This window comes from Teleopsis dalmanni, chromosome 1 (genome assembly GCF_002237135.1).
Source record: "Teleopsis dalmanni isolate 2A chromosome 1, ASM223713v2, whole genome shotgun sequence".
Lineage (NCBI taxonomy): Eukaryota > Metazoa > Arthropoda > Insecta > Diptera > Diopsidae > Teleopsis > Teleopsis dalmanni.
In genome coordinates, this window is record NC_051846.1 from 122420090 (window position 1) to 122433794 (window position 13705).

At 32.9% G+C, this 13705-nt stretch overlaps 2 protein-coding genes across 2 annotated transcripts; both read right to left on the bottom strand.

The window, feature by feature from the left end:
- Positions 1 to 7391: 7391 nt before the first annotated feature.
- LOC119665856 lies at positions 7392 to 8318 on the bottom strand. The gene has a single exon (XM_038075109.1). It carries the CDS (start codon positions 8316 to 8318, stop codon positions 7392 to 7394), a length of 927 nt encoding a protein of 308 aa, XP_037931037.1.
- Positions 8319 to 8404: 86 nt separating this feature from the next.
- LOC119665857 lies at positions 8405 to 9508 on the bottom strand. The gene is made up of 2 exons (XM_038075110.1): positions 9282 to 9508; positions 8405 to 9218 (listed from the first exon to the last, which is right to left on the bottom strand). The coding sequence occupies exons 1-2, from the start codon at positions 9506 to 9508 to the stop codon at positions 8405 to 8407; spliced, it is 1041 nt and encodes a 346-aa protein (XP_037931038.1).
- Positions 9509 to 13705: the final 4197 nt, after the last annotated feature.

Below are 13705 nucleotides of genomic sequence, written 5' to 3' on the forward strand. Positions count from 1 at the left end.
AAAAAAAAAAAAAAAAAAAAAAAATATTATATTATATTTATTAACTTATTATTATATAAACTTATTATTATATACTTATTATATATAACTTATTATATTTGTTAACTTTGTTTTTCAATATAATTGTTGTTAACTCATATTCCTTACATATAAATTCTTTTTTTTAACTTTTCAAACTGCAAAATAAATTAAAAGCATAAAAATTGTCTCCATGGATATACACAACTTCTTTATCTACGATTCAATATCAATAAAAGAAATCATATACAAAAATTTTGTGTTTTGTATTAATGTATAACATATAATTGTACTAAATTATACAAATATTAGATATTATAATAATAAAATTTATTAAAATAAAATATTATTTTAAGAACTTTTATTTTAAACAAAAATTGAACTCATAAGTACATACTATCAAAGAGTATATATACATAGAGTGTGCATCTCTCAAAAAATCTTAAAAATGAAGTGATGGCAATTTCACAAAAATCGGTCGCAGAAATCGGGGAAATAGTATTTGAGTTATTTTTGTGCCACATGGACTCGTTGTGACTCAATTTTTAATTTTTCAGCTTTAACATGCGGGAGAATTTGGAGTGTTTAAGCATTTTGTGCTTAATGAGTTTTAAAAAATTTGTACTGCTTTTCTGCGCTCTGAACTACAGTTGGAATTTTATGTAGAAAGGTGCATTTAACAACTGAGAAATCAAGAAGAGCAACTTATGAAAATATCAAAGCAATAAATGTCTGCCAAAATACTAAAAAACTGATTTTTTGTTTACAATCCATTTTATATCATTCATTGTAGAATTTTCTGTAAAACCGAAATTTCTATTATCAAGTTCAACCGAATCATATTTGTATAAAAGGAAACAGCACTGTATATTCTGTAAATTAGTGTAAGTTATTGGCGAAATTTAAACCCTTATAATTTTTTATCTACTAATTTAAAAATTATCATTTTTTATTTTTTTTAGAGCTTAGGATATTGTTATTATTTTTAAATAAAAAAATATCTTAATTGTATTAACAGTAAAATTTTAAAAGTGAAAATTAGCAAAATTCCTCCATATATGTTTAAAGCTTTTTTCACTACAATCTGCGATACCCTAAAAATATATCCAAGTTTTTCCATAAAGTTTTTACCCTAATAGCGAAATGTTAAAGGTTTACAAATATTTGTTTTTCCCAGTTTATGTTTTGTATCTATTTCAGATCTCAGAAATAATTAAATGATTATGCAAAATACATTCAGTAAACCTCATAAATTTTAACAAAAAATTCAAAAGGTAATAATATAAGGACATTTATTATATTATAAATATTGCTTAGGATGACTATGACAATATAAGTGCAAATTACCTTTTCTTGTTGCGCTATGGACCACCTTGCTAATCCTTCTTTTATTACGGTTTTGTTTTGAATTTTAATTGTTTATTGTTATTTATCATTATCATTGATCATTATTTTTATTTTAAAAGTTTCATGAAAGTTTCAATTTTATTAAATACTTTCTAAATTATTTTTAACAGGTGTCTTTATCAGATACATCAAAGAAAGTGCTTTGTTTTTGGAAGAACTGCAACTCAGTTCACAAGCTGCCTTGTTATTAGCAGGTGACATTTTGAAATCCTCAACTGAAATTTATTTTTTAATGACAAAGCGTTTACATCAAGATAGTCTTGAAAATACTTTCGCAGTTCTTCTTCAACAAGGTGGCAATAACTCAAGCCTCACAGCAAGTGAATTGAATAATATTTTAGCGAAAGTTATGAAGTGTAAAATCATTCAGTTAAGTTATGTGACCAATTGTGAAATAAGTGAGGATAATGATAACAAGTGCCTTGATGATGTGCTTTCTTCTTCTTTGATTCAACTCGATGAAAGTAACTCTAGCGTATCTAGTAACTGTGCAGTAGAAGCTTACTCTGATCTAGAGTGCAATGACATCGAAAATTGCATTATATCAGATGCACTTTCTAATTCAAAGAACATAAATATTGATTTATTGTCTTTAAGATACACAATAGGGTACGTAGCTAAAAAAATACTTTCAAAACTAAATAATGAAGCTTGCAATATAAACTTAAAAAAAAGGGATGAAATTTTGACTGCTCCAAGTGAGCTTTTCATCTACTATAAAAATTATAATGCTGTTTCAAATTTCGGTAACCTGTTTGCGCCATCACAAAGTTTTTTTAATATTTCTTGTAAACATGTCCAGGGCCCTGTTGCACCAACACTTTTCACTTTGCAAAACTTATGAGTGACTTTTTTTTGCAAAGTAAAAGTGAAAAGCGTTGCACCAAAGACTTAACATAATTTACTTTGCACTTTGCAAATAAAAATTTCACTGCAAACTCTTTGCATAAAATGCAAAGCAAAGCGTTGCACCAAAAAATTAGATCACTTTCATTTTGCATTGGTTTTTGAAAGCATTTCGTTTCTGTATGTATGTTATCGCATGCTCTCACTTTGTAGGGTTAAGTATAAAACAGAAAGTTATTTTGTAAGAGAAAATATAGAGAACAAGTAGAATTTAAATTACGATCTGAGCAAGCCTTGAATAAAAAGCTTTATTTGTAAGCTCAGATCATTTGAATATAAAAGCAAGAGCATCGCTCACTTTGTTGGATTTTGTCGGCTAAGCGTTTTAGAGTAAATATCGTAATATGTAGAACGTTGAAGTTTTCATTTTTAGTTTTAAGTTAGTTTTAAGTTTTCATTCTTTTGTACGGTTTTAAGAGGGTTAGAAGCGAATTCTACCCATTAATAAATATATCTTTTTTAAAACACATAACCGAACACGAATGAAATAATTTGTATACTTGTTTTTTGTTTGTTTGATATTTTGATGCTATGAGTACATGATTTACGCATAGTATGTTTAAAATAAAAGTTTTTAAAATAATATTTTATTTTAATAATTTATATTATTATAATTTGTAATATTTGTATAATTTTAGTACAATTTTATGTTATACATAAACCAAAACACAAAATTTTTGTATATGATTTCTTTTATTGACATTGAATCCTAGATAAAGAAGTTGTGTATATCCATAGAGACAATTTTTATGCTTTTAATTTATTTTGCTGTTTGAAAAGTTATAGAAAAAGAATTTATATGTAAGGAGTATGAGTATGAGTTGTTTTAACAACAATTATATTGAAAAACAAAGTTAACAAATATAATAAGTTGCTTTTATATAAAAATTTAGTTGAAAATCTGTCATTATTATTTAATTTTAAAATATTATAAGTTATTAAAGTATTGTTTACTTGTCGCTGTGTATTATCCTAATACAAAAGAAACCTACGCATAAAGGGCCTAAATTATTGATTTTATTTAGAACATTTTTCTTAATTTATACAAAATTACCTTAAAACTAACTTAACTAATTTTACTATCAACGTTAAAATAATATGTTGTCTGTTATCACTAATTTTAGTGAACTATATTATTTTTAATTACATTTCAAACAAGGTTCAAAAAACGACGCAAGTCCAGGCACTTGTGATTTTTTCTTCTATTGTCTTTAGAAATACATTTTTATTATCATAATTAGATACGGATAATTAGATATTTAAAAATGTTACAATGTTAGCTATTATAGGATATTTTTTACCCATGTTTTTTCTTGGTTCATAATTCGGAGAATTTGAACGATAACAGACTTATAATAATAATAAACTGCTCATTATAATAAATAAGTGTTCATGCTTAAACAATAATTCACATAAAATATCTATTTTAAATGTATTATAAGTTTTTTTTAGAAACTGAACTCTTTAATTCACAATTTAAAAGTATTGTCCGGTAATATATCCCTTTAATTATTGCAACTAAATTTATTTCAAAAACAGCAATAATATTTGCTTCAACTAATTTTCAATTTCTATTTTTTTAAAACTATTTTTATTTATTTATTAATGATTTCTTTCATTTTACGCATTGAAAGAAATCACTTTGCAAAATTTGCAAAGTGAATTAATCATTTGCAGTTTTTTTGTAAAGTTTTGCAGTTTACTTTTGCAAAGCGCAAAGTAAAAAGTTTTGGTGCAACAGAAACTGCAAAGAAAGCAGTTTTTTGTCAAATATTTCACTTTTCTTTTCATACTTTACTTTTCATTGAAAAGTACTTTGGTGCAACGCTTTGCATTTTTTGAGTGTTTTCAAAACTTTGCATAACTCAATTCTCAAATTAATGCTTTATGTTCTCAATGAGAGAAAAATGGTCAAAAACTCATAAAAATTTGCAAAGTGAAAAGTGAAAAGTGTTGGTGCAACAGGGCCCAGGTTTCTAAACACATATTCAAAAATAAGCCAGATGCAATTGACATTAAAAGTTTAATAATGTGCAATGTGCAAGAAAAAAAACCCTTCAGTGGTTTAAAAGGCCCTGTAATGAACATCTAACCCAGCTTTTTAATTTTTTAATTCTGATAGCATTGCTTGTGGGCCTTAGAGAAGTCAAAAACATTTCAAAATTGAATAAGACATATGTTAGCTCTATAATTCAAGTTAGCACTCATAACAAACATTTCAAAAATGAATAAGACATATGTTAGCTCTATAATTCAAGTTAGCACTTAATATAAGATCAATTAATGCAACTCTTATTAACAATAATCTAAAAGAACTTAGTCAGAATTTAGTCATAAAATGTAGTGAATTTATTTCTTTTGAATGTTCAGAGTAAGAATTTTTTTTAAAATAATTTGTATTATTAAATAACCAAACATTGTAAAATAGATAATTATATTCTTAGAATTAATTACCTTAAGTTAAGCAAGTGTCAAATTAGCGAATGTTAAATAAGTACATATTTTACATTTTTTCTTAGAATTAAATTATATTGTAATATTGCAAATATTAGTAAAATAATAAAGAACAAAACATACAAAATAGTTTAATAAAGGAAATATAAACATATTTAAATATACATACAAATTAAAGAAAACGAACATAATATAAAATGCATATATGTATATACATATGTTTTTATATCCAAAACAGCATATTTATAACCAAAAGAGCGGTTGAGTGTGATAATGTGCACATATCAATGAAAATTCAGTCTCTTCGCACACATTTCGTAAAACGACTCAAATATTAAGTAATTCCTGGGTTTTTAAAAAATCAGTAGAACAAAATTTTTGTGACTGATATTTTGTTCGACATGCACACTCTTTTTTGTGGGGAGGAGGTGGAATGCTTTATGCACCGTCAAACCGTCGTCGGAATGGTGTGCCCGACTCGCTAACATTGAAACACCCCCTCTTCATCGAGGCTTATTCCCCCTCGGAACCGCTTTCGCATTACTTCGAGGAGGGTCTCTTTTATGTTGACATTTCAAACCATGCTCTCTTAATTTTCGATCTACGTCCAGACCACCACTTTTCACCGCATTTTCTTGGTGTCCACTTTATTTATTATATTTCTTATTCTATTTTCTAGTTCTCCTTTCTAGATCTAATTTCTTCGTTTTGAGAACTTGAATCACATATGACTCTATCGTTCGCCAACTCTCTGAGTTCGCTTTCATCTTTTCCACTATGTTTTCGGGACTTATATGTCCAATCTGCGATATTATCTCTTCTCTATTTGTGAGCCATCTGTTACAGTAAAAGAAGGTGTGCTCTGCTTCGTCACAGTCTCCATCACCATAAATGCAGTCGGGCAAATCCATTTTTCCCATACGGTTCAGGTTCTTACAAAAGTATCCATGTCCTGTCAGCATCTGAGTGAGATAGTAATTTGTGTCTCCCGATTTCCGTTTGAGCCAAGTGGTTATATTTGGTATCAATCTAGCTGTCCATCTTCCTTTCGTCCTATTGTTCCATCTTTGTAGCCACATTTCGATGGTTTGGTCCTGATCTTCTCTTGCCATTTGTTGAGTATAATCGCCGTTTGTTTTCCTGTTGTCTACTCTTTGGCGCTCCTTTGCTTGAAGATCTATTGGAGTTACACCTGCTTTACAAAAACCGCTTCCGCCGAGACAGTCGGTACGCTGATGTGATACGTAGAGCCGCCCTTCTATGCACCGTTATTATTTCTTTTCTGCGCTTTTCTATATCTAGTGCATCTGCCCACACTTCGCTACCGTATAGAAGAATTGCGTTTACTGTTGTCATCAACAATTTCCGTTTTTCCGCGACGGGCTCTCCTGTGTTAGCCATTAGTTTGCTTAAGGAAGCAGTGGCCTTCACTGCTTTCTCTACTGCCTACTTTATTTGCACCCAAAACGTCATTTTCCCATCTATTCTTACTCCAAGGTAATTAATCGTTTTTTGGGTCCTCAGCACATCATTATTTACTCGCATTTCTATTTCTGTATTTATATGCTTTCGAGTTAATAGTAATATCTCCGTTTTATGACTAGCCAGCTGTAAGCCATGAGAGCTTAACCAGTCCTGCACTTTCAGCATCACTTGTGTGAGTTTCTTTGAACTGATTGGGTATAGCGACCGGTAATAACTGCTGCCACATCATCTGCATAAGCTACTAGAAAGGTATCTTGAGGCATTTCTATTTGCAAAATGTCATCATAAGTGATGTTCCATAATTCAGGTCCCAAGATTGATCCTTGCGCTGCTCCAGCCGTTATTTGTACCGTTTTTAAACCATTTTTTGTTGAGTAGATTAATTGTCGGTTTGTTAAATAGCTTCTAATTACTCTGCTTATATAATCGGATACTTGGAAGCGACTTTTTACCGCCTGTATTACGTCTTTCCATCTGAGACTATTAAAGGCATTTTTAATGTCTAAGGTGGCAAGAAGTGCTACTGGTCTTGAGTAATGACTACCACGTTGGGTTACTTTTGCGGCTGAAATAACCTCAGTGATGGCTCCTATTGTGGATCTTTTAGCTCTGAAACCATATTGTCTAGAGCTGAGTCCACCAGATTCTTCTACTGCGACTTTTAGTCTAGGCTTTATCAGCTTTTCATAGAGTTTTCCTGTGGTATCTAGCAAACACAGTGGTCTAAATGCTGCTGGAGTATCTCTGTTTCCCTTGCCTTTGTCGATAAAAACTAATCGCTGCTTTTCCATATATCTGGGAAAATTCCTTCTCTAAGACATGCATTGTACATTGAGGTTTATTTTCCGCAATTATTTTTAAAACTTCGTTTGGCACCCCATCCGGTCCAGGTGTTTTATTATTTTGTAGCTCTTTAGCGGCGATCGTTAGTTCTCTCTCCGTGAAGTTTTCAATATTTTCCAGTTGGACTTTTGCAACATTTTCGTCACTCCTTATATCGTGGTTTGGGAACAGGGTATTAACAATTTCGTTCATTTTCCTTTCTTCTAAATCACTTACTGCTGATTTTACTCCTAATTTCTTCATGACTATTTTGTATCCAAGGCCCCATGGATTATGATTTATGTCATTTCGAAGTTCCTCCCATTTTCTTCGTTTACTTGTGTTAATCGCTTTTTGTAGGCTTGGGTATATTCTCGACCTTCTGCCTCACTGGTTCCATTTCGTCTAGCTCTCGTGTAGTGTCTTCGTGTGAGTAGACATGCTTTTCGCAGTAGACTTATTTCTTCTGTCCACCAGTAAGCGCCCTTTTTACCTTTCTTTTGAGTAGTTTTTGGCATTGATATCGCACATGCCTGTGCAATTCTTGTCATTGTGTGTCTCACCACTTCTTCGGCATTTGCTATATGCGTAGGGAGTCCGACATCAATTGCTTCTAATAGGCTTCTTGTTTTTAGTTTCGCCACCTTCCATTTGTGGGTTCCTCTTGTGCTTCGATCATTACCCGAAATTGTCTCGGTCTGTATACAATACGACAGATATTGGTGATCACTTCCAGTGTAGTTTTCTAAGACTCTCCATTGGTTAAGCTTACTAGCTATTCTTTCCGATGTAGGTGTGATATCTGGTATAGTGCCTTGACATTCTTCTCTTCTGAAAGTTGGGGTCGTACCCGTACTTGCGACTATAAAATCTAGCCTGGCAGCCATTTCTAACACTCGTCTTCCCCTTGAGTTTGTAGTTCCCATTCCCCATTCTATTGCCCTGGAATTAAAGTCGCCACCTACGATGAAAGAACCGTCGAGCTGTAAAATTTTATCCTCAATTGCTTCTAACTTATTTAGAAATGTTTGCATATCATCGCTGGGTGTTGAATAGCAGCTCATTACCGTCACTCCGTTACATTTTGCGTAAACATATCCGTTTCCTTTACCGCTATTAGTGACTTGTGTTTCATTGCCTGTTGGTACCCTGATTGCAGCAGTTGTTGTGTTGTCTTCTATCCAGGTTCCGCTTTGCTTTTTTCTGTACTGCTCGCTTATAAGCATTAAATCGATTCTCCGATCTATAACTATTTGCGCTAGGAGAGCGTCAGCTACTTTACTTCTGTGTATATTTGCTTGAAGTACTTTCTTTAATATCCTATTTTCTTGTGTGCCGAGCATGTAGTTGATCCAGGAATGTGATTTATTGCTGTGAGCCTTTCATTTAGGCATAGACAGCATTTCGGTGGTTTTGTGCATTCTTTGAACTCATGCCCTTTCTCCCCGCAACGTATGCACAATCCTTGTCCTTTTCTGTCCGGACCAGTGCAATTTGCCTGTACGTGGCCAACCCCAAAACATTTGAAACATCGTTTCACGTCGGCTCGTAACTTTACGCGACAAATTGTCCAGCCTATTTTTATGCGGGATTTTACCAATATGCTCTTTACGTCAGTAATTGCCATTTTCACGAAAGCGCGGCATTGTTCTCTACTATTCCCTTTAGTGACGTGTACCTTCATCTCAGCTGTTGGATTTTGGGTTGCTGAACGTATAGCGGTGATGACCTCTTCTTTATCGGTTAGACAATCCAAGTCGCGGATCTCAATCGTTGCTTGCGGTCTTAGATCTTTTACCGTCGCTATTTCTTTCAGTGTTTCTTTTATGGATTCGCAAAACTCCGCTTTCTTTCCGCTTTTTGCGACTTCAAGCAACACTGCCAGAGCAGTAGTCTTGCGAATGGAGTGGATCGCAATTTCCGTTTTCTCTAATTTTACGTTGTTCTTTAACGACTTAAGAATATCTGCGTATCTTCTGCCTTCTACTGGCTTTATGAGTACCACTTCAGGTTTATCTTTAGGCTCTCTGCGCTTAATCCTTGAATTTTTTCCTTCCGCTCCCTTCTTTGGCGGAATTTCTACATTGTCCGACTTTTTATTGTTTTCTTGGGCGTTTATTGCCCTCCTTCTAGTAGCGATTTGCCACTTATATGTTGGCTTTTCGCAGTGTTTCTTTCCATTGGCTTACACCACTGGGCTAGTCGCGGCTCGCTTTTGCCGTTGTGCGGTCGGAGTGTCTACTATACTGCTATTTTTTTGTAGTCTTGATTGGTGTACACTACATATTTTCTCTGCTTCAGCTTTTAGCCAACATAGCCGGTAATAACTTATGTCGTCGAAAAGCTCATCTAATGCAGCAACTGATTCTTTTATGTCATTCGCAACATTCCTCTGTCTAAGTACAGTGTTTTTCATTTTATTAAGAACGGCTTTGCATTGCTCCAACGCTTCTGCCTCTTCCTTTGTATTATGTATTCGCTCCTATGCGAGGGTGGTACATCATTTATGTTTTCTGGCACTTCAGGTATGTCCATGTTCACTGCGGACATCCCTTTGTCATTATGTGTTGGCGTGTTCTCTGTTTGTTTTTTAATTTTGTGTTGTTTATTCATTTTTATTTGGGTCCCAACTCCTTGCCGCTATCGATGTTCGATTGTACAGTTGCTTGTATCGATCCCCATGGTTATCTATGCAAAGCAGGGAGGCCATGCGAGGGTTGACACAATTCCTTATGGGAGATTGTGTTCAGAGCCAGGATCTGGCGCAGATCAGGAGTACTCTCAACTGAACCTATACCACCAACTTAACGGTGACGAACCATCGAACGTACTTGGAGACTTGCCAAGTTTTAATAGGACGGAGGAAGATGTGGCATTAGCCTGAAAGCCATTTCTATGAGATGTCACTCTCATATACTAAGGTAACAGAATACCACATCCGTCAGCCCTGAAATCTTCATAACCTTATTGTTCTTCCAGTATGCCATAATCAAAATCTTACTGGACTCGATCTTGATGGGTGTTTGTACCCTGTATTCATATATTCGTTCATATATTCATAAATCGTGCCATAATCTGATTTAAATTACAATAAGTTTGGCACATTGTTCATCTTTCATGTTTATCATGAGCATGTATAGTTGTTGAATATGAAAGAAATCCACCGTTGGTGCAGCTGCCTTCTCTTAGGACAGTGCATTCGCTTGTATCCCTCGATGGTGCACAGCTGTTAAATCACTCTCTGTGCACTTGGATATCCCACGTTGCCATCCCGGGATGGGGGATGCTTACTAAGAGCCGGCGTCTACTCGGCACAGCTCAGGAGCTTCTCAGTGTTTTTGTGGCCTTTTAAGTCACACCCTCCGACGCCTGGCTGGATTTTAGTCGCCTCGTACGACAGGCATGCCTTACCGCGGGAATATTCTAACCGCAGGGGGGATAGGGGTTTATTTGCGTTTTATAAGTTTGGGTACCTTATTTGCTCGAAAGCAGCAATGTAATTTGGGTCACTTATGTTAATTTTTTGTTTTTTTCTTGTATTTAGTCAGAGGGTGTGTAAATTTCGCATAATCCTTTATTAACTTTCTGCAGAATTCGGGTACTTCAATTTTATAAAAATAGAATGATTTAATTTATTTTTTAAAACTGGACAATTTTAAATCTTAAATTATTTATTTGTTTTTTGGATCAAATTGAATCCCGTTTGTGGCCTGAATATTACCTTTAAGTTGTGTTTCTCTTTTAAGAAAATCACCCTGTGGACTTCCAAACATATTTTTAAAATTTTTAATGTGCTCTACCGAAGATTAGAATGCCGTCAATGAAGACAACACAACTCTAGAGGACATAATTCGATAATCTTTGTTTTATGTCTGTGAATTTCGCAATATCTTTTTTCTCTATTTTAAATTCAAATTCCGTTGACATTATAAGAAATGTCATCTGTTATTCTTATTTACAGGGTTGCCAACACATCTTCTTTTGAGATTGAATCTAAAATACGGTAGTTCTAGGGTATAAATCTGTTAATAGGATTTCTGGTACGCCGTGGTCGGATATACCGAACAATTGCTTCATTGTAAATGACATTACCTATACGTTCGATTATTAAACCTTTTATTCATCATTCGGTGTTTGTTTTTATATACGCTGACATAAACGAGCTATTGTCTTTGTGAAATGTTTATTTTTTTGTAGTGAGACTTGACTCCGCTAACACCACGACTTAGAAATGAATGGAGAAGATTTTCACAGCACTAAGGAAACTTTTGGTTTGCATCGTGCTTTTTATCGAACTGTACGTTTATTTTTTATTGCACTTGTTTTTAAGCTTGGTATTTGGGTCTGTGAAGTTTGAATCTTCTACTAAAAATCATTCTATGAAATTTAGTGACCACGAAAAATTTAGTGATCTCGACGCTTGACAAATTACTTTTATAGAATCGTCGTCGGATTCATGGAAATGCAAACTCCGAACCCTCAATTAGATGCACCTGCAGCGACTACTGTATTTTTCGGTAGAATGTAATATGCTGATAATACCTCAGATGACAAAACTTCTTTAAAACCATCCAAACATCTATGATGAAGTTGCGTCCATTGTCATTGCTTCTTTTCCTGATGTAGTTCATCTAATGATCCTCAATATGTGATTTATGAATTTTCCATGAAAATTGATAGCACCTAAGAGTGATCTCAGTTCGGATTGGTTGGTTGACGCAGACATTGTCTTGATTGCTTCAATGTTTTTTGGATCTGGACGAATGCCGTCTTAACTGACAATATATCCCATATAAGCAATTGCAGGAGCTGACAAATTGAATGTTATGATTTTGAGTCTAAGCCCGAAGTGATGAATTCGTTGTAGAACTTCACGAAAGTTGTGCAACTTTTATTGTTTTTAATCCGAAAAGTTAAATTTCATATTTAAAAGTTATGAAAATTTGATCCATTGATCAGAAATAAAAGAAATTTATTAAAATAGTGCTTGGTTTAAATTCACGTGTTTTGTGAATTTAAAAATTTTTTGTTTTAAGAAATTAAACTTTAAATTTGCAAATTAAGCAAATACAAAAAAATTTTATTTTGCTCAAAACAGCCGATAGAGACAGCATATGCTTTTCTTAACGAAAGTAAGTAGTTCTAAATGTGGCATTGCCACAGTGTAAGTTATAAGTGCCTTTAAATTTTTTATTTTTTTATAAACCTAAACATTTTAAATAATTATATAAACAAACTGAAAATATATTGTGAAACTATTATATTTTTGCCAATTCTTACTGTATAATTTCACCCTGAATTTTTGCTATCGAATTTGAAAAATTGTTTTTTATTTTACTTTTAATGAAAATAATTTTTACAATTAATTAAATGGTATTATAAAATTTCAACGTTTTATATAATAATTATATACAAAAAATTATAAACTTCAACAGTATTCTGTAAAAAATTAACAACAATAAACATTTCAAATAATTTTTAAATGCCGGTGAAACGCTCGCTGCCGTTAGAGCGCAAGCAAGCCCTTCCCGCTTTACCTGTAATGAAAAGTTTAAATAAAAAGCTCAAACAATGTTCAACTCCAAGAAATATCTTTCAATAATACAATGTTCTCTTCAAGCATCCCAACCTCTGTGGAGATTATAACTCCAACAGCAATATCAACTTCATCATCAACTACAGCAACGGTAACCACACATCAACATCTTATTCTTATCCAATAATGTCGGTAAACCCTGTACAAACTAAACAGCATCAACTAAAACAAACAGCATCGCATAACCGTTGAAATCAACAGTTTGTCCAAAAACAAGCAAATTAGTGCAAAACATAAATAAAACTAATGCTAACAAAACAAACAATCACACAAATGCAGATCAACAAAAACCATTCAAATCTTCGAATGAAAACAACAGTAATAAAAAACAAAAAAAAAATCAATGCAGTGCACAAACAACATTATAAGAATATTGCCTTAGCAACCCAAGCGCAAACAAATTTCAACTTCTTAAAGAAGAAAACAATCACACAGGAACAAAAAGATACAAAAAAACCCAAACTTCCTCCAATTTACGTCCAAAAAGTCGAATAATTTAGCACTTTAATAAATGCATTGCACTCACTAGAAAATTGTAATTATGATATAATTATTCTAACAAAAAATGATGTCGAACTGCAACCATTTGACTCAATTCATTACACTAGCATAATAAAGCTACTAAAAGAAAAAAATACTGAATATTACACCTACAAACCAAAGGAAGAACGAGGTTTTAAGGTTTTCCTCCGTGGTATGCTGTTGATACAAATGAAATTAAAAAAGTCTTCATGAGAATGGTCATGAAATTATAATTATCATAAATGTATTACAGCCGCGAACCAAGAGACCATTGAATTTATTCTGTATAGAATTAAAACAAAATGTAAATAATAAAACAATTTACTCAAACCAGTAATTGCTTAACTTCAAAATTTAGTTTGAGCCACCTCGCCCATAAAAAGTTATACCTTAATATTCTGTCAAAAATATGGGCACACAAAAAATTTTTGAACAAAGTCACCAGTTTGTGTTAAAAGTGCAGGAAATCATAAAACCGACAGTTGTTCAACAAAA

Excerpts from the sequence above, each read along its gene's own strand:
- LOC119665857 (XM_038075110.1), bottom strand. The coding sequence starts at position 9,508 with ATGAAAAACACTGTACTTAGACAGAGGAATGTTGCGAATGACATAAAA. Across the intron at positions 9,219-9,281 it reads GCCGCGACTAGCCCAGTGGT|GAGGGCAATAAACGCCCAAG; the intron begins GTAAGCCAATGG and ends CGCTACTAGAAG.
- LOC119665856 (XM_038075109.1), bottom strand. The coding sequence starts at position 8,318 with ATGCTTATAAGCGAGCAGTACAGAAAAAAGCAAAGCGGAACCTGGATA.